The 21,681-nt window shown below is 36.2% G+C and overlaps 1 protein-coding gene across 1 annotated transcript in view; it reads left to right on the top strand.

Moving 5' to 3' along the window:
* LOC125236530 (protein dachsous) overlaps positions 1-21,681 on the top strand; it is a 322,516-nt gene that overhangs the window by 10,554 nt on the left and 290,281 nt on the right. Inside the window, 1 exon segment of the mRNA XM_048143402.1 lies at positions 8,276-10,016. Within this exon segment, the coding sequence (XP_047999359.1) occupies positions 8,313-10,016 (1,704 nt within the window). The 5' untranslated portion in view covers positions 8,276-8,312.

The following is a 21,681-nucleotide window of genomic DNA, read 5'->3' as shown; positions in this document are numbered from 1 at the left end:
ACATAATCAATTAAATATACCGAGAACAAGATATGCATAATAATTTGATGATAAAAGCTCATAGCGAAAGTCAGCTGTCATTTTTTTGTTTGGCGGGATGTTTATTTTTTCAATCTCGACCTACCTGCTGCGGATAATGCCGAGTTTTAACAAAGACAACACTTGTCTCTAACCTAAATGCTTTTTAATACCTGAGCTGTTTGAGTTACCTCCCACGTGCATTAAGTCGTTTTCAATGTCGGCAAATAATAGCCTATTTGTTCAAAAAGGTATGGGACCAAATTAAGTATATCTACTTAAGAGCGTTATAACATTTCGGCGTCGGGCGAAATTAGGTATTTTACCCGCCGCGCGAGCCCAATATGCCGACCCTTTCTAGCACGTCTTATCACTCGCTCGCACTACAATAATGGGCAAAACAATCTTGATCCTTCCTATGGAATTTTGATAACAACCACAATCTACTATCTCGATATAAACTTTTGATTTCTAATAAACATTATTTTGTACGAAAATACTAGAATATAGCGCAAAATAATATTAATTATGTTAAAATTTATTTAAAAATTTAAAGTAATAATTATAAACTATGATTATATTTAAGTAGATCCCCATCCCAAATATTTGCTTTTGTTATATGATAAGTATTAGAGTATAGTACATTACGATACAAGTGCGTAAAAAAGGAAGTTCGAAACGAGTGGCGATAAATTAAAACACGACCGAAGGGAGTGTTTTAAATCGACACGAGTTACGAATTTCCTTTTTTGCACGCGTATCGTACGACGCATTTTTCAGTACAGATGACCCTCCGAAGTTTCGACCTGGCATATATGAACGTTTTTGCACTTCGTACGATGCACAAATGAGCCTCCGAAGTGACCTGTTATATAAAGAACCACTTCTCGCACTAGTGCGTAAAAAACACCATCTGCACTGAAAAGGTATATATTAATATGATGATAAAATATGTCAAATACAATTCTAATTACTTCAAGGTGGTACTCAGGGTCTGATGATGGAGCCAGATGGTGGTCACCAGGTACTAATGAACCATGTGACTAAACGACTTCGTGTTTATGCTCGTTGGGTTCGTCTCAACAAGACCTTTGATAAAAGGTGGTACTTAGGGTCTGATGATGGAGCCAGATGGTGGTCACCAATACCAATGAACCATATGACTATACCACTTTGTGTTTGGGCTCATTGGGTTCGTCTCAACAAGACCTTTGACAAGAGGTGGTACTCAGGGTCTGATGATGGAGCCAGATGGTGGTCACCAGTACCAATGAACCATATGACTAAACCACTTCGTGTTTAGGCTCAATGGGATCATCTCAATAAGACCTTTGACAAGAGGTGGTACTCAGGGTCTGATGATGGAGCCAGATGGTGGTCACCAGTACCGATGAACCATGGAACTAAACCACTTCGTGTGTAGGCTCATTGGAATCGTCTCAACAAGACCTTTGACAAGAGGTGGTACTCAGGGTCTGATGATGGAGACAGATGGTGGTCACCAAAAAATCAACTCGCATATGTGAATAACATAAAAAAACACGAAGTGGTTCAGTTACATGGGTTCATTGGTACCGGTGACCACCATCTGGCTCCATCATCAGACCCTGAGTACCACCTCCTGTCAAAGGTATTGTTGAGACGAACCCAATGACCCCAAACACGAAGTGGTATAGTCATATGGTTCATTGGTACTGGTGACCACCATCTGGCTCCATCATCAGACCCTGAGTACCACCTCTTGTCAAAGGTCTTGTTGAGACGAACCCAACGAGCCTAAACACGAGGTGGTTTACTTACATGGTTCATTGGTACTGGTGACCACCATCTGTCTCCATCATCAGACCCTGAGTACCACCTCTTGTCAAAGGTCTTGTTGAGACGAGTCCAACGAGCCTACACACGAAGTGGCTCAGTTCCATGGTTCATTGGTACTGGTGACCACCATCTGTCTCCATCATCAGACCCTGAGTACCACCTCTTGTCAAAGATCTTATTGAGACGATTCCAATGAGCCTAAACACGAATTGGTTTAGTTCCATGGTTCATCGGTACTGGTGACCACCATCTGGCTCCATTATCAGACCCTGAGTACCACCTCTTGTCAAAGATCTTATTGAGACGATCCCATTGAGCCTATACACGAAGTGGTTTAGTCATATGGTTCATTGGTACTGGTGACCACCATCTGGCTCCATCATCAGACCCTGAGTACCACCTCCTGTCAAAGGTATTGTTGAGACGAACCCAATGACCCCAAACACGAAGTGGTATAGTCATATGGTTCATTGGTACTGGTGACCACCATCTGGCTCCATCATCAGACCCTGAGTACCACCTCTTGTCAAAGGTCTTGTTGAGACGAACCCAACGAGCCTAAACACGAGGTGGTTTACTTACATGGTTCACTGGTACTGGTGACCACCTTCTGGCTCCATCATCAGATCCCGAGTACCATCTTGATGTGTCTTATCATCTTGACCGTATTGTAATTTTCACATATTTATCATCATAACGTTGTAATACTTTAACATCCAAACATAACAATATATTACAAAAGCAAATATTTACGGATCTAGGATCAAATTCGTTGGTCGCTGTTTACACACACACACAATGCGAGGATAGCCCGTGTATAAACAAGGTGTCCGACCCACACAACGATAAATATTCTCGACGTTCGCGATGAAAACTCGGAGAGCGAAGCGACATACGTCTGACCTCCACGAGCTCCGACGCGGCACTGAAATCGCAGGCGTCCGTCGCCGGTAAAATAGCGACAGGAAGGCTAGTTTTCAAAAAATTGGCAAAAAATCATTATAAAATATTATAACGACAACTGGATAACAGAAATTTAAGCAGATTGTGCAGATTATTTATATACTAAAATAACTTCGATAACATGTAGATTTTCGGAGAAATGATCACTTGTTTCGATGTACTCGTATTTTCAAGACAAAATTGAGTTCGTTTTACTCTCAATTTCTCAATTTCAAAGGATTAAATGATAAATATTGTTTAATGGGCCTAAAGTACAAGATATTAGGAACTTAAATTTACCGCATTTATGAGAGTGAGCTTATCAAATTGTACATAATAAGAGCTCCGAAATCAGTACTTCACGCGATTTTTCCTAAACGAGCATCAGAAAAAAAATCATTACCAATTGAATAAGCTTTTTCTTTCATATGTTTTTTGTTTAACCTACGGTTAATAACATGTTCTAACTGAAACAAGTACTTTTACTGTCTTTTAGTATGGGTAAAGTGTACAATTTTATCGTTGAATATTGCGAATTTTACAATATATCGCTATTTTTTGTCATAGCGCTCTTAAGTCTATCTAGACTATCTAAAATCTAAATGTTGAAATAAAGTTCATAACTACAATGGACTAAGAAGGCACATTTACAAGATTACGAATGTTGAAACTTCCTGGGTTTCAACATTATCCTGTCGAATAATACCTATATAATTACCCTAATAGTTTTAGGTAGTAAACAAATGTCAAATCGAATACATTAAAATTCCGTTAGACTGAATCAAGTCAAGCTCGAACCCTCTCAGTTATCAGTGATAATAAAAAGTATGAGCAGTGGAAACAACTTGGTCGATCGCCAAATGACCGATTCCTATGCAAATAAGTCGCGTATTTTTAATGCACGAAGACCTTATTCTTAATGTGCATTTGATGATATTTAAAACTGGTTGAAGAAGCGCGCTCTTTCGCTCTTGATTAAGATATCAGGATACTAGCGCAATATCTCAATAATTGAATTGATGTATAATATTATTGGTACTGAATTCACGGTTCAGAATGTAGCGAGGCTCTTAGTTGGTAGCTGTTGTACTTAAATAATATATAAAAGTCAAACTGAATATACTATACAATCCTCTCTGAAATGACCACACTAAATCAGAACCTTCAAAATCTTCAAATAAAGCCAATTATATTATGGATTCACATTTTTTGTCATAAATTGTATATTGTTTGTCGGTAATCAGTAATCACTGTATCAGTTTTTCATACATTTACGCGGTTTACAGTATTTTTTTTAACGATAAGTAATCTAAGTACAGATGAATGATACCGCGAGAGATTTTCCGATGCAACGCTACCGTTGCAAACAAAAAACATCAACGCGTTCCCGACGCTGCCATATTGATACACCTACTGATCATATTAATTTTGTTTAAATCAATGAGACTTTTCAGTACATATTGTACAATATGTATAATTCATAACTTTATACGAAACAAATACTAATTAAGCACATTTTAATTACGTATTCAGTTTATCTATTTCAAAAATATGTCTTAGATTTAAAAGTTAATCCATTTCGAACAAAGACCGGTTTTTCTCCGATGACAAGAACGAGCGGATAATGGCGAAGTGATTAGTATGAAACCGTTAGGTTTTAATATATCCGCCTACATATCGCATATTTATATTATTCTCATCTTTATGAGCTAACTCGTAATATGCGCAACGAAGTAATTTAACACCTGTAATTTAATTACGCAAAAGGAATATTGAGGAAACAATATATTCAGATAATCATAATAGTATTTTATGCAACTGGTGGTTAAAAGACATCAAAAAAAGTGAGTGGCGTGGGTAACAATTTGAGGCGAAGCCGAAAATTGTTAATAAAGACGCCACGAACATTTTTTGACTCAGTTAAACACCGTTGCATACAATACTTTTTCTACGACGATGCACTTACTTTGAAAGAAAATTATAAATTCAACAAATACCTAATTCCAGTCATCTTAGTTATCTAGTGGACCGCCTACCATTTTGAATATGCAGTTTGAGTGCAAACATTAAGGCTGCTTTAAAAAAAAACGTCAAAATAATGTAAAATTGATAGTTTTAGTCGGTAAAATACTACACTTTCCGTTATCCAATAGATTAATTTAATTCAAATTTCAGTTAGAGCATCGTATTATCTTGATTTTTATAAGACTGGATTTTTGAAAACCAAGTCACTAAATTAAATTTGAATTTTTCTCTAATGCACGTTTAGAAAAACTCACGTATAGAGCTGAATTAGTCGATCTTATTTGTAAAATTTGGACAATTTTGAATACTAAAACAGGTAAATATATAATTCGTATACCCTGTACTACAAACTTCTCAGACTACATTTTTATTATAAGTTTTAAAAAAAGAGTAAACGAGGCTAAGACGAAATCAATTTTTTTCAGAAATTACCTAAAATTAAGTGACAATTTCTTTGAAAATCTACATCACATCGAAATAATTTTTGTACTTAATTAATCTGCAACGCTTACTTAAATTGCTGTTATGCCTTAGTGATTATAAATTGCTATTATTTATTTTTGGCAATTTTTTGAAAACTAGCCTTCACCGGTACAATTATTAACACTTTTGGACATTTTCTCATATTTTGTTAGACCAAGTAGAAAAAGTCCTATAATATGATATATATTCGTAAACTACTCGCAAAGCCCTTTAATTTGATACCACACACGGTATCATCAAGCGCTCGGTTGCGATTTCACTGTTTTTCACACGAAAGCCCTCTTAAAATAAAACTGTCTATGGTATGGTTCTCTGAAGCCTGGCCACTAAGACGAATCGAGCCGAGTTGAATCGAGTTCTCATACATTTGAATGCGATTCGACTCGTCGCCAATGAACGCAGCAGAAAACGAACGAGACTCGACTCTGAGAATGCCATCAGGCTTTATCTGACATTCTAAGGTTGGCAACATTTTAATTTTCTACGATGAAGTGATTGGTTTGTTAAGTTGGTAGCAATGTATCTGTCATCTTTTATGTAGGGTTTTAAAGTTCTCTGCACGACCGTAACTCAAGTAACGTAACCATTGAGGTATATGTACTACGTACTAGAGGCGACGTTGCCAAGCGAAAACACTGCACATGCTGACAAATGCGCGGGGTGGGGGGAGCGGCCATTTACGCATAGAGTAGGTCTACCATCAGATGTGACACATTATTATATTCTGCCTAATGGGAATTTTACATTTAGTTAAAATACGGCTATTCTAGTCAAAATGATTTATTTATTTACAACTTAAACAATACAAAATAATATAATTGTACTGTACTTATTTTCTTCTTTAAAATACAATGAATGAACAATATGTGTGGTCAGTTGGTAACCAAGTTTCCTCAGCACAATTTTTGGATAAAGCGTATCCATTGTTCCCTTTTTTCATGACCAGGCCAAAGAAAACTGCAAAAAGTGAGCGTGCTACAAATACAATTTCACTCAAAAAATATTAACAATTTATAAACAAATAAACTTTTTTAATATTATAGTAACATAATTCATGAAGTAGTAAGTAGTTACCTAATAATTTTCCAAATAGAAATATATTAGAATTATTTATATTAGAAATATTTCGCAAATATATTAGAGGTGAAACACATTAGTAGGAACAATGTAAATGGCACATCTGCGCGGTTAACTTTTTCTAGTCTATGATTGCGTCACCAAAATGGCGGCAGTCCGCTCCCGCTCGCGTGTTTGTAGAATATTCAATCTTAAAATATTATAGACGAGTTTTTTGTTTAATTTACCGATGAAATGTCACACCTTGACTTTTATTTGATTTTTTCGAGTGATTAGAACAATTTTTAAGCACACAAGAACGCATTATTCACGTGGATTGTAAATGAATCACGGCACATCACTGCACTGCAAGGGCCTGTAGACGACTGACAACGTTGCGGTCCATGGACCGCAGTGGGGTGTGTTAAAAATTCTCTTAGTAACGTCGCCTCTAGTACGTAGTACATATACCTCAATGAACGTAACGTAAGTTGTAACTCGAGAATAACAGTACGGGAGTAGAAAAAATAATTAACTTCCCTCTTATTCTAAAACAAAAGAAATAAAAATTTTTTTTAATCAGTGCATTAAAATTGAGAATAAGTTTGTTGTCACTCTTGCAAGAGCCGCTTGAGATAATTGAAAGCCTTCAGTTACAAAACGTTTATTAAGCCATATATGTTATTTTATTACGATTATACATTCATACAAATAAATTCCTATATTCACCATTCATAAATAATCAGAAACATCATCACAGACAAACCTACACGCTTTTTACGTTTAATAAATTAATATACGAATTGTTGCAATACCATCTTTCAATACTAGTTTCCATTTAAACGTTGATGTGGCATACCTCAGTTTTTGCCGTTGGCCCTTCTGTTGATATCGCGGACATTTGTAAGCATTCGTAGACAAGTACGTGAGGTTCATACGTTGTTTGAGTTTGTATTATATATTATAGTTTGATATAGCCATAAGATCCATATTTAAATGAAATTTCCGTGAATATATTAGTTTTTACGCGTTTCTATAAAAAAACGGAAAATAAATAAACTTTCCCTTTCGATTACCTAAGTTATTTAATATTTAAATAGGATGTTCATTTTAGGGAATATGTTTTATAAGACGAAGAAAAAATTTATTCAATAAATAAAAAGTGACTAGTATGTACAATCTTATAAAAGGTATTGATAAAACGTTTTGAATAATTTGATTGAGTACGTCTATTCTCTAGGTATTACATATTTATTGATAATTATTACGGTTGTTTGATCTCTGGTCCTATAGGTGGCACATTTATGAATGCGAATTAAACATTAAACTTAGTTTAAATAAACAAAGACCAAGAAATACAAAATCTCGTTCCAAACTAGGTATTTTAACCTAAGATTGTACTTAAGTTTTTTTTTCATTCTCAATCGGTTGAGTTGAGATGCAGATGCGTCATTAACAAACTTATTTTTGCTGGTAGCTGTGTCGCTGTCATCGCCCGGAGCCCATTCAATTAATACGTAGTTACGTATAATTTCTGTTTTAGCCAACGACTGAACTAACTTTGCGATGGAGTAGCTAAATCGAATCGCTACCATTCTGCTGATAGAGATCTGGGCAATTAACTATCAGACTCGTTTAACCGGCGAAAGTTGAACTTTTTTATATGTATAATTTGAATAGCTACAGGCCTTTTAGGTGACGTAATGGTTTCAAGAGTATTATAATTATCGCACTGTATAATTAATGTAGAGAGAATCGTCTAACAAACTTACACCCTAATAAAAAAAAACTTGCGCCATCGATACGTACATAAATATCACAAGGCAATAAATGAAGATATATGTGGTCGATTTATTTAATGATTCTTTATGCGTATTTGCGTAACTTATTTTAATCATTATTAGTAGGTAATGTGATGTTTTTTTTATTTCAGGGACAAATGAAGATGTGCACGCGGTGAAGCCAGCGCGATGTGGGTCGCGTATGCACTGCTGCTCGTCGCGAGCACGGCGGGCGAGCACGTACGCGAATTCGTCGTCCGCGAGAACGCACGAGCAGGCACTTTCATCGGCCACCTGGGGGACGAGCTGCCCGACGCGGCGCCACCCTACACCATCGTGCCGGTCCCGGGCTCTGCCGTCAACGACGACCTCAGAATTGACCCGCACACGGGAGAAATCAGGACTAGAGTCCCTCTGGATCGAGAGAATAGAGACCACTATGCGTTAGTGGCTATTCCGGCCAGTGGCGATAACGTCAGAGTCGTCGTTCGAGTTTCCGATGAAAACGATAATGCGCCAACTTTTCCTACACCCGTAATGAATGTCGAGTTTTCAGAGAATACTCCTCGTGATGTTAAGAGGAAACTGAACCCAGCTAAAGACCCGGATTTAGGAGTGTATAATACTCAAAGATACAACATCGTTTCTGGGAATACTGACAATGCTTTTAGGTTATCATCTCATAGAGAACGAGATGGAGTTCTATATTTGGACTTGCAGATCAATGGATTTCTAGATAGAGAGACTACCGATCACTATGAATTGGTCATCGAGGCGCTAGATGGAGGTACACCTCCGTTGAGAGGAACTATGTCTGTAAATATAACTATTTTAGATGTTAACGATAGCCCACCTATCTTTACTGAGAGCGCGTATTCCGCGAGCATTCCGGAGAATGCCACTGTTGGCACACCTATTTTAAAAGTATCCGCAACCGACGCCGATTCTGGTGAAAATGGGCAGATCGAATATTCGATAAACAGAAGACAAAGCGACAAGGAGAGCATGTTCAAGATAGATCCTGAGACGGGCGAGATTATTGTTAACAAAGCCCTGGATTTTGAAACAAAAGAGTTACATGAACTGGTTGTCGTGGCTAGGGACAAGGGCGCGCAGCCATTGGAAACGACTGCATTTGTTTCTATCAAAGTTACAGATGTCAACGACAATCAGCCAACTATAGACGTTATTTTTCTGAGCGACGACGCCACCCCGAAGATATCGGAGTCGGCGCGATTAGACGAATTCGTAGCGAGGATATCCGTTCACGACCCGGACTCCAAAACGGAATACTCAAATGTAAATGTTACGCTAAGCGGAGGCGACGGTCACTTTGATTTGCGCACTCACGACAACATAATCTATTTGGTAGTAGTAGCATTGCCGCTGGACAGGGAATCCCAGTCATTCTACACCTTGAACGTTGTAGCTACTGACAAAGGCTCACCGCCGCTGCACGCGTCGAGAATCATAAGCCTCCGCGTCACCGACGTCAATGATAATGCTCCAGTATTTCTCGAATCGGAATATAAAGCGAACGTTCTAGAAGCCGCTACGCCTGGAACGCCGGTTGTCCAGGTTTCTGCTAGTGATGTCGACGAAGCTGAGAATTCCGAGATACGTTACTCTTTGCTTCCAACGCCGCAGTCTGACTGGTTTGCAATTGATGAGCGATCAGGGCTGGTGACCACGAAGGATAGGGTGGACTGTGAGACAAACCCGATGCCCCGTTTGACAGTAGTCGCGACAGACCGGGGTAACCCCCCGTTATCGTCGACTGCGACATTAGTAGTGACAGTGTTAGATGTGAACGACAACGAGCCAATCTTCGACCAATCCTTCTACAACGTGACTGTCCAGGAAAGCGAAGCCGTCGGCAGCTGTATTTTAAAGGTATGTGATTATTCGCTTTACATCTGATCTTTTAAAGGTTTGTTTGAGTGTATTGGCTGCTTTATTCAAATTGTGCTCTACTGCTACACAAACACGGTTACTATCTGATAGTATAGTTCATACGAAATAATTTAAATATTGCTGCTTGAATTGAGAGGAAATCAATTTGCAATTACTTTCTGTTAAGTTTTTATCGATACAAATTAGTACAAGTAAAAGTAGACGCGTCAAATCCAACCGTTCGACTGATTGATTGGAAGCTTATTGCAGTTTTATTGCCATGATTTTTCCGGTGTCCTAGAAAGTCGTTAATTGGTTATTTTTACGACTTAACGGCGATAGGTTGTAAGAAAAACTTAGTAAATGATTAATCGCCAAGCATTATATTGTCTCATAAACTTTTTAACCGGCCTGTTATTTATAGTAAGTATAGGACTAAAAAAAATAAAAAAATCATTTACATGTCAGTTATAAACAGGCGATAAACTATATATTATACTAAGTATAGGTATACCAGATAGATTTTTACAATTCCTGTGCCCCAATTTGCGCGTACAGTTTATATTTTGTTCATTGAAATTCTATCTGTGAATACCTGTAATTGGCTTTGTGTTATTATTTAAATTAACATAATGTTATTTATAGCTGTTGATGTTCCTAAAATCTATAAATAAATATAAAAATATAATTAATCCTATACCTAAACCCTTATCATTGAAATAACTTTAAAGTTTACAAAACAAGTTGTTTACATACACACAAACATAATTCCCGAAACAATCTACCAACCCAACAATTACCCCGGCGAAAACTTTCATTAACTCTTATCTCCCCCATAACTCGCGGGTTAATTTCTTTTAATATATTCCCGCGATATTGAAGTAGTTATAAATAAGGAGCATAAATCTATCGGGAGTGATGCCAGTTTGGGCGCATCGCATATTGCGATCTAAATTGAAAATTAAACAGTGCCCGAGAGCCGCGGGCGCGTTTTCGGCGTACGCGCAGTCTATCCTGCGCGCGTTGTTCCCAGACCGAGACCGTCCGCTAGCGCGACAATCTTGCGCACCACAAATAAACTACAGTATTTTCAGGCCTCTGGCTGCTGTTACTCTTACTTTGTAACTAAACTTGTGCTTAGATGGCAGGATAAGGTAAAGTAGGCCAAAGTAGACATGACAACAAATTACAAAGCTTTTGTTTTATGTGCAGACCAAATATGCCGTGAGCTGAGCTTTATTAACTCCGATATAATGTATGTTTTACGGACAGCTGCTGGACTTATCGCGTATCTAATAATAAAACTCTTATTTGAGATCAAGATTGTCTTTTATAATATTACGTCAACATGTTTTATTTTATCTCAGCTATTAAAATACATATTATTCACCTCCATATTTTATAATGCAAATATGACACCTAATAAGTTTCAACAAGGCTCAAACAAAACGATTATATTATAATAATGATCATCAATCATTATCAAACTTGATTTGCATTATAAAAACTTTGAATTACATAACTGGCAAAGTCTTATCTACTGCTTATCCATAATTTCAACTGATGGTTTAAATAAATAAGCTGCTTATGAATTTGATATCGAATAGCTACTGTAAGAATCAAGTTACTAACGTTTTTGAATATCCGTTAGCACTAAGCTTTTAGACCTAAATAGGTACTTTATATCGTCCTTATTTTGTTTAACTGTAAAGTATCAATATTCTACTAGAAAACCTACACGCAACGATTGTATTAACTGCTATTACTACTATTTTATTTGCTGACTTTGACAATTATTTCCAGTTATTTAGTATTTCCTGATTTGCCATTTATTGTGTGTTTGCTTGTTTAAATTCTAGCATGTGTTTAAGCGTACAAGTGACAGTTTTATTAACTAGTATCGTACAAGATTATGACCGAAAGTAGAATAAAAAGGTCTCTTTACACGTTTAAAACCAGTACGTAAGCAAAATGCCGTTTAAAAAAGCGTACAATTGAATTGTAGTGTCGACACCTGACGCATTGCGATGTCACGAACTCACGATTACGAGCCAACTATAGCTGATAGCTACACAATATAAAGTCTTTGTGGGCTTGAGCTGTAATACTTTATCGTATTCGCTGTAGACAACTGCGCGCATCGCGTCCGCGTACAAGGTTAGCTTGGCGAGAATTTGGTAATACTAGTGAGCAAAATGTCAATTCCTGATTTTAAAATAAGTAGGTATGTACTGTCTGACAAGAAATTGCTGGACAGTAGGTATTTGTGTCGTTCCTTTAAATCATACCTAATATCTAACAAAATGGAATGACAGTACAATGTTACTACTAATCCTTATTGGACTGTAGATTCAAGCTTTACTAAATCTACGAAAATGTTGTCGAAAATATATTAGTACTAGCTTTTGTCCGCGGCTTTGCTCGCGTTAGAAAGAGACAAAAAGTAGCCTATGTCACTCTCCGTCCCTCAAGTATATCCAGTTAAAAAATCACGTCAATTCGTCGCTCCGTTTTGCCGTGAAAGACGGACAAACAAACAGACTCACACTTTCCCATTTATAATATTAGTGTGGATGAACAGCCAGTGTGGCTATACAAGTATACATATTATGAGCAAGTTTTGACATCCTTGCATCTACAACTCTATTAGTCTAGCTAGTGGGTTGTAAACAAATTACGCATTATGTCATAGTGAGAAATTAGATAGACGTATGAGGAACAATATAGTATAGCAATTATCGAATGACCGTTTGTCCTTGTTCTAATTTCATATTCAATATATCTAATTATATCTGACCATAGAAACAAAGTACCTACATAAACCTCTTTAACCGATGAACTAAAAGTTTAATTCGTTTTATGATACTTGCGTTAAAAAAAATCAAATTAAAGTGTTATCTCTGTTACACTGAACAGATTTTTCTACGGCTTATAGGAGTGTAACGATTATCTAATCTGCGACTCTAAGGTGCCATACGTGCTGGAGAAACGTTTAAGTAGGTCGATTGAAAGTACCTCTATATTGTGAGAATTCAGCTCAATACCTATTGATTTTGGTTTAAGTTATAATAAAAGCTTTTGAAATTTGATATGCTTAAAAACTAATGCTGTGGGTGATGTTATGGTGCTCCCAGACTGTTGTAAATGGTATATAACACGGTGTGACAGGGACAGCGTAATGTCAATGTCATCGCGCTGTCCTTGTCACATCGTCTTACATAACATTTGTTAACAGCCAGTGTGGGAGCACCATTAATGTTAATAAAGCGTTAGACTTTTTAGATTGATCAGTAGGTAATCCGGTTAAAATATATTAGGACGAATGAATGTAGATATTTATCAAATTGTATGCGTGACATTTTCAATTGAAGCACACACATGTTACCTACGATCATATCATACATCCGCTATTTGCCATTATTTTAACTGAACGTAGCGTGGACATAATCTTAGATCAAAATATGTACATTAAACTCAAACTCAAATTGACTTTCCACTTGAACGAGTTAAACATAATGGTTAATCTAGTTGACTTCCTCCATGTTTACTGTCGTCGAACTGTATCCTTCAGTCCGGTAGCTTCGGCGCCATCTTGGCATTCCGCCGGCACTGTCGCCATGGTTACGGCGTAGGCGCGCGAATACGGTAATGGCTGTTATTATTTGAGGCGTTACGATACTGCTGGTAATAAAATAATTTTGTAAGACAAATACCAAAAGTTGCTGAACAAGTGTTGGTAATGTTATACACAGTTTATACAATCATAGGAATTATAGCACACAGGTATTATTTTTTTATTATTATAAACTGGCCAGTGATTGACTTTCGCATCGCACCTGATGGAAAGTGACAACAACACCAAAGTTGTAGCTCACTGGTTCAGTAATAGCCTATTCACTCTTGACTTAAGAAACTCAAGAACCATGCAATTACTATGACTGCTCTTTAGACTTATATATTCAATATCGTCATGTTTCTAAAACTAATTTAGTACCACTTGAATATGTAGGTACTGAAAAGTCCTCTATCTCAAAGTAAAGTATTCATTCAAAATTACTTCAGTAGAGCCGAAGCAGCTAAAGCTTCTAACTAGTTTCAATTTAAATACATATTTTAGAAAACCCTTAAATACGACGAAAGTAATAAATAACACGTCTCCTCATCAGATATCGCACCCGCGACTGCGATGAAGCGGATGCTCCGCTAATACCAGACCAGAAATATAACAGTTTATTTGAATGCCCTAAGGTTGCCGCCGCAAGGTTTTCCTTTCATGCTGTGCAATGATAGTGATAATTTATAAGCTGTGTTTAATCGTTACAGCGCTGTTGTACAGATATGCTACTACTAATACTTTTGCTGAAGCATAACCATCTTTGATATTTGAGCATTAATTTGAATGTATTTGGAACCCTGTAAGAACGTAATATTCGTTATTTCTTGGGTACGTTACGTAATATTTATAACGGGAAATCTATTTATCTATTGGTATCATCATAACTTTCGGGAAATTAGTTAATTTGTTACGAACACTTATAGTAACTCATATATGTGGTGGTACCAGTGGCGGCTGGTGAAAATTTCTGCTAAAACAACACTGAGCAAAAAACCTAAAGCTTTGTTAGGTACTTTACTAGTAACTAATCAATTTTTGGCAAGCCTGTGGGAATCGGCTTGTATCATGTATATCAGCCGCTGCTGGTAGGTACATACATTATAATAGGTATAACGATAGAATATATATTATTATTTCTATTAATCCATTTCCTTAAAGTTATTATAAAAAATAGACTCGTGGGAGAGACTGATGGTGATGACCCATTCTAATTAAAATATAAAACAGATTAACGCGAACGCGATTTTACTAGGTCTCGTTCTCCATGATTAATGTTTCGGCAAATTTAATTTCGTATAACTAGAATCAGAGTGCTCTTTAATAAATTGGACCAGGAAAAACCTAAACAGCCGCTAAACACCTCGGGACAAGTTCTCTTATGGGCCTTGGTCACGCGATTGCTAATGATGGTAATGATGTAACGAACAATTTATGGGGCCAAACGGGCCATACCGAAGCTTGTCAGATAAATTTAGACGAAAAAACAACTGTTCAGTTGTTTCACCTGAGCCACGGTTTTGCGTTGATCGTGAGGTGTTTATCGTTACAATGAGAAACCAGGCTTTGTCATGTCAAGCGATCCTATATTTTCGGATATTTCTTGCATTGAATGTAAAGGTACCAATTGTATACTCTAGCTAGGGGATTGATTTTTGGAATTACAGCTTTGCAGCTTTAGCAGCTTTTTAGGCCATGAAGAAGCTTTTCTAGAGCTTTTGTACAACCTGTTTTTAGGGTTCCGTAGTCAACTAGGAACCCTTATAGTTTCGCCATGTCTGTCTGTCCGTCCGTCCGTCCGTCCGTCCGTCCGTCCGCGGATAATCTCAGTAACCGTAAGCACTAGAAAACTGAAATTTGGTACCAGTATGTATATCAATCACGCCAATAAAGTGCAAAAATAAAAAATGGAAAAAAATGTTTTATTAGGGTACCCCCCTACATGTAAAGTGGGGGCTGATATATTTTTTCACTCCAACCCTAACGTGTGATATATTGTTGGATAGGTATTTAAAAATGAATAAGGGTTTACTAAGATCGTTTTTTGATAATATTAATATTTTCGGAAATAATCGCTCCTAAAGGAAAAAAAAGTGCGTCCCCCCCCTCTAACTTTTGAACCATATGTTTAAAAAATATGAAAAAAATCACAAAAGTAGAACTTTATAAAGACTTTCTAGGAAAATTGTTTTGAACTTGATAGGTTCAGTAGTTTTTGAGAAAAATACGGAAAACTACGGAACCCTACACTGAGCGTGGCCCGACATGCTCTTGGCCGGTTTTTTATTGAATTCCGTTAACTTTAAGGGATGGTTCTTTAGATCAAATACAATTAATTTCTCTAGGAAACTAGCGTCTTAACTCTTATGGTTATCGAGTTATTAAAAAAATAAAAATAATTACTGAACACGTGTGTGGACAGCCTTTACCACTTCCCAATGTTATTTGTTTTGACATGTGCCGTCAATCACTTGACACTAACTTGAATATTATTCTTAAGGGTCTCTCACACTAATTAATTCATTTATTATGTATGAAAACAATGAAAAACATTTTTTTGCGAATTTAACAGGGTGGTTCCTAATAACGAACCTAACGACATGTCGAATTTAATGGAAAACACGGTGTATTTCTGTATGAGAGCTTCCACAATACAAATGCAACATTTAGTCATTTATATCACCTCTGTAAATGTAAATATACTTAGAACACGTATCGTTTCACTTATACCCTTTCTTATATAAATTCGATAAAGATATTCTATTTCTAGACAAAATATTTATATTTTTCTACTTAAGTAGGTAATAGGTATATAAATTAATCGAATAAATACGCGATGGAAAATAACATAAGTAATATTATGGTAATTCCGGGAATGTTATTCATATTACGCAGATGTTTTTCAACGAAAAAAAGTTTCTGCAACATTGAAATTCAGTTTTCTATTTCAAGATCGGCATCCGTTAAATTGCATGCAATGAAAGTATTGCACGCGAACGCAGAGTGCGTCTGCGCACGTAACATGTTGAGTAACTGCACTTGTGAATGTGCTCGTAACTTAGGGATCCGACGGTTTACCGTTGAGACCGAACCAAATTTCATAAGAATTATGTTGGTGCTCCCAGGCCACACTGTCTGTTATAAATGTTATATACCACGGTGTGACAGGGACAGCGCGATGACATTGACATTACAACCGTTTTGACGACCGGTTTGGCTCAGTCGGTAGTGACCCTGCCTGTTAAGCCGCGGTCCTGGGTTCGAATCCCGGTAAGGGCATTTATTTGTGTGATGAGCACAGATATTTGTTCCTGAGTCGTATGTATTTATCTATTTAAGTGTGTAATAATAATCAAAAATCAAAATCAAATAAGAGAAAAGATAAATAAATGTCATAATAATATATTCTTTATTGTGCACCATACAGTAAAAAAAATGTATATCGTCGCTTAGCACCCATAGTACAAGCTTTGCTTAGTTGGGCTAAGTTGATCTGTGTAAGGTGTCCCCAATATTTATTTATTTATTTATTACGCTGCCATTCTCACATCGTGTTATATAATATTATAACAGCCAGAGTGGGAGCACCATGAGACTATGGTATTCCGGACAATTGGGAGGCTTGTGCGGATCCTAGTGAACATGAACAATGCCTTTTTGGCAATAGGGGATTTAAGATCTATTTAGAGGGAGTGTATTATGAAATAAAATTTATAAAATTAACGAAAGATTTTCGTATACTTAATGTATTCTTTGCCCTTGATGAATCTAAGCGAAGTTTGCTGTTAGCAAAAAGTTTGTATTTCTCTGGGTACCTAAATATTGTGTGTGTATAAAAATTATTTTTTTTTACAAAATTTGTGTTGTAAGAATACAGTGGAAATTCTTATACATACTTATAGACAAGATAAGATCAACCCTAGCGCTCTACATGAATGTTTGAAAACAAAAGTGTTTCGTTTCTCACGAAGGATTAGATAAGTATTATTAAGAAGCATTTACGTTAAGAAGGTTTTGTTGCGGATGGGATATCTTATGGACACATAAAATAAAATATTTACTATCATGGGCCCCATATCAAATGTCAAACGATATTTGTGAAAGAGCCAAATCAAAATGAAATTACGAATAATGCTAAATCTGAATTTCATTTCAAGAGGTACCATAATTTCAATTATAGAGGTCTTTTGGTTCTATGGGGCCAAGACCGGATCCTTGGTTGCAATTATTGAGGTTTCCCATTTATCCAGATCCCAATTAACCAGGTTTCACTGTATTTATTAGGCTCGTAGACGTAGCGTAGACGTTCAAATTGAGTACTTCATTCACTATAACAGCATTCTATCCCATCTAGGTTTATCTAAAGCCCCACTATTCGAGAAGCGACTCTAACTATCGATAGACCAAGAATTGGCTCGATAGTATCGATTTCCATCGATTTATCGAGCGATCGTTAAGCCTAGCAATTCGTAAATATGCCATCAAGCGTTAGTTCTGTACATTAAACCCGAGTCGATTAAGGGTTTAGAGATTGCAATAGATATATCGACTGAAGTTTTAATTAGTTGCTTTTACAGTTTTTCAAGTAACGTTTTAAATGTGGAATGACTTTTATTTTCTACATGTAGTTTGTTGTAATATTTTTCAGTACAGATGGTACTTTTTGCCCGCACTAGTGCTCAAAGTGGCTCATTTCTTCAGAAGGCCATTGTATTAAAAAACGTCGTGCAGTACACATGCAAAAATGAAATTGGTAACTCGTGTCGATTTTAAACACTCCCTTCGGTCGTGTTTTAATTTATCACCATTCGTTTCGAACTTCCTCTTTTCCGCACTTGTATCGTAATGATTAATTATCTAAGTATATCTAAAATATTTGCAAATATTGTTTTTATCCTAGTGTAGTAATAGATAAAGGGGTAAATATCAAATATAAGTAGATCACGTTTAATTCGTAATTGTTTAATTGAAAGAGATTCGAATGTATCATTTTTAGATATTTGTACATTTTTTACCACCTTATATTCTATAAAATAAGGTTAAGATCTGGCGTAGGGCTTTCCTGCCTGTCTCAGATAAAATATTGTTATAACCCTATCTTAAATAACTTTGAAGATAAAGACGCCCAGCTATACTTTACGCGGGTTTACTCTTAATGGCCGAAAGGTTAACATATAATTTAATTGATTCTTAAATATTTAGCTATACAAGTATATATGCGAAATATGTTGAGAGACAGCTATTTTGTCAGTGTCTTGTATTAAGAAGTAGGTTATTAAGCGATATAAGAATTGCTTAGAGTTAGCCCAAGCTAAGATGGTAACAATTTTGATAGCCTGTGCAGTAAGTAAAGTATTTTCAGAGAATGTAAACATGAAAATAACACATTAGGTACATCACCGGCTACCTACAGTTATGAATAAATTATCAATGATTAATCGATAAGTACTGACAATAAAACAAACTACAGACAAACCATTTCATACAAATTTTCATTATTTTTAAATAAGCATATGCGGTCCAAGTAAACCAGTTTGTAAGGTAACTTTTTACTTCGTACTTAAAAATCCGCCATCGCTCAACACAATTAACTTTTTAATTCCGCGTGTGCGAGCGAAGGTCTTCGAGCCACAGATAGTCTCATAATTGAACTCGGTGTTGCTATGAATATTCGCTGCTCTATTAAAGGATTTATCGGATAAAATATCCATTTTTAAACGCGTGATAATCGATTACGCTCGCTATTTTTTAATTTATTATTTAATACGCATTAACTGAAATACTAAAGGATATGCGTGTAATTTGTAGGTGCCTAGACGGGTGAGTGACGGCTTACTCCCTTAAATTCAGTTTATAATTTACGTTAATAGTATGGCTTCGCGTTTACGATTAAAATACATACATGACGCATCCTATGGAATTAATTACGGTTGGTTATTATCCTCTCGCAAATCTCGAGTTGGAAAATGGCTAACACCTTGTGTTACCTACTGGTACTAAGACATGTTCATACTCATAGTAAACGGTAATTTAATCCTATGTATACATGTATACCTTTACTATGTATACCTTTGTTGTAAAATACCCAGATATTATTCTATGAGTATATGCTTGTAAGTCAGGACTGTTTTATGATATTGAGTGTACTTTAAATTTAATTAAAAATTTAAGTACTTCCTGTGACAATACTTGTAGTTACTGTCATCACTATCATCTTATGCTCCCTGTAAGTCAAGTTTCTTACTAACAAAAATCTGCTGCATAGTGCAATCGGCTGTATAGTGTTTATATTAAAATTATACAAAAACCTTCTACCAAAACCTTTCGATATCACTGAAAAAAAGTCACCGTTTATATTTTTGACAAGATAATTTCTGTATTTTTATCATACTTAACTACGAGTATGTGAGTATTAAGTAAGTACCTACTTAAAAATATTGTTAGTCCAAGCTACCATCATCAAGACGGTTCTGTACAAAGTAAAGTAATCCAAGTGTACTGATCGAGTAAACCAACTTTGTTAATGAATCGATGTTCTTAATTTAAAATTCAAAACTACAAGCCACCGCCGGTTGCATATTTCATTTTTTTCTTTTTGTGCTCCGGCCAACTAAGAAAGGAATCATAGAGTATCAATTCCCTTGTTGCTGCAATATGTTTTAACATGGTCGGTTTAACATTAGTAAAAAGATTTCATTACGAGATGCATTCCCACAGTTGTATAGGTACTAAATGTAGAGTTTTTGCGAGCGGAATAGACTAGGGATGAGAGATTTCTTATTATTGATTAGCGCTCTAATTAGTGAGATATGCTGTTGATTGACTTTAAAATTACCATTGTAAATTATCAATAAGTAAAACTCGTTTTAATTTACGTTGCTGAGAAGTAGTGCAAGCGACATTTAAATAGACTCAATTTTATTTCATATGAAAATTAAAGAAGCTTCAACGCTTGTTATATTACGACAGGCAGCCTCACTAATTTTAGTCAGATTGGTGGTTAAGGTCAATAATAACGTTTTTCTTTGATGAAACGTCATTTTTAACACTCGTATATCTGATCCATATCGTAGTACTGGCACTAATATTCTAAGAAAGTTTTATATTTAAGGTCCCAGGAGTTCTATAAAATAATCGTCAAGTGTAGTAATGGCCCTAGCTTCACTCGCACGTGGCGAGCCGTGTCCGACGTTGACAGCTTAGTGGCTGCTAGGGCTTCCAAATACCGGACCTTATCCAATACCGGTATTCATTCCGGTATTGGCGTTTTCAATACCGGGATCCCGGGATCCCGGTATTGAAATCGGGAACATATAAAAACCAAGTAATTTGCTTAAAATAACGAATTTTATTCAAAATCTCGTTTGTTACTTTTCATGCATGTCATATACTACAGCGAAATCTTGCCAATCCGACTTAGTGATGGGTCAAATCGAATACATTTCGAACTTCATAAGTTTCGATTTCAACCCAAAACGGTTCGCAAACTTATGTGGCCAACTCGGTTCAACTTCTATTGTTTTTAAGTGTGTCGCTTAACTTCAAACCTGGCTAAATCCATTCTACTATAAGGTTGATTACCTTTCAGATCAATATTATATTTTTTATATATTCAACCTTAAAGCCGAATGGACACAAGTATACATAGTTCAAGGGGCTGCCCCGTGCTCTTTATTTTTGTTATGAGTGCGACTGAGGACGCAGTATAAAATCAAGCGGGAAAGAGCGCCAGATCACTACTCAGTTAATTCTGTAAGTTAGATATCGCCACCAGATCGGACATTTCGCAAGAAGACGCGGCCATAGCAAACATGTTTTCTGCCAAATCGTTCTCTTTAGGCTCGTGCGGAATAGAACCTTGTAGTTCAATAGGTAATCTTTTACATTTTATAGTCAGTGTTAATGGTGTAATTGTACTGTAGATTTCACTATAATATCACTTTATTAAATAACAAGTATTAAGAGCATTTCTCGATTATACACACTCTACAGTTTCATCATTGACTTTTGAAACTAGAACATGTGATGATTTTTTTTGGAAACACATTATAA

This window comes from Leguminivora glycinivorella, chromosome 1 (genome assembly GCF_023078275.1).
Source record: "Leguminivora glycinivorella isolate SPB_JAAS2020 chromosome 1, LegGlyc_1.1, whole genome shotgun sequence".
NCBI lineage: Eukaryota > Metazoa > Arthropoda > Insecta > Lepidoptera > Tortricidae > Leguminivora > Leguminivora glycinivorella.
This window is presented reverse-complemented; position numbering and strand designations above follow the sequence as displayed.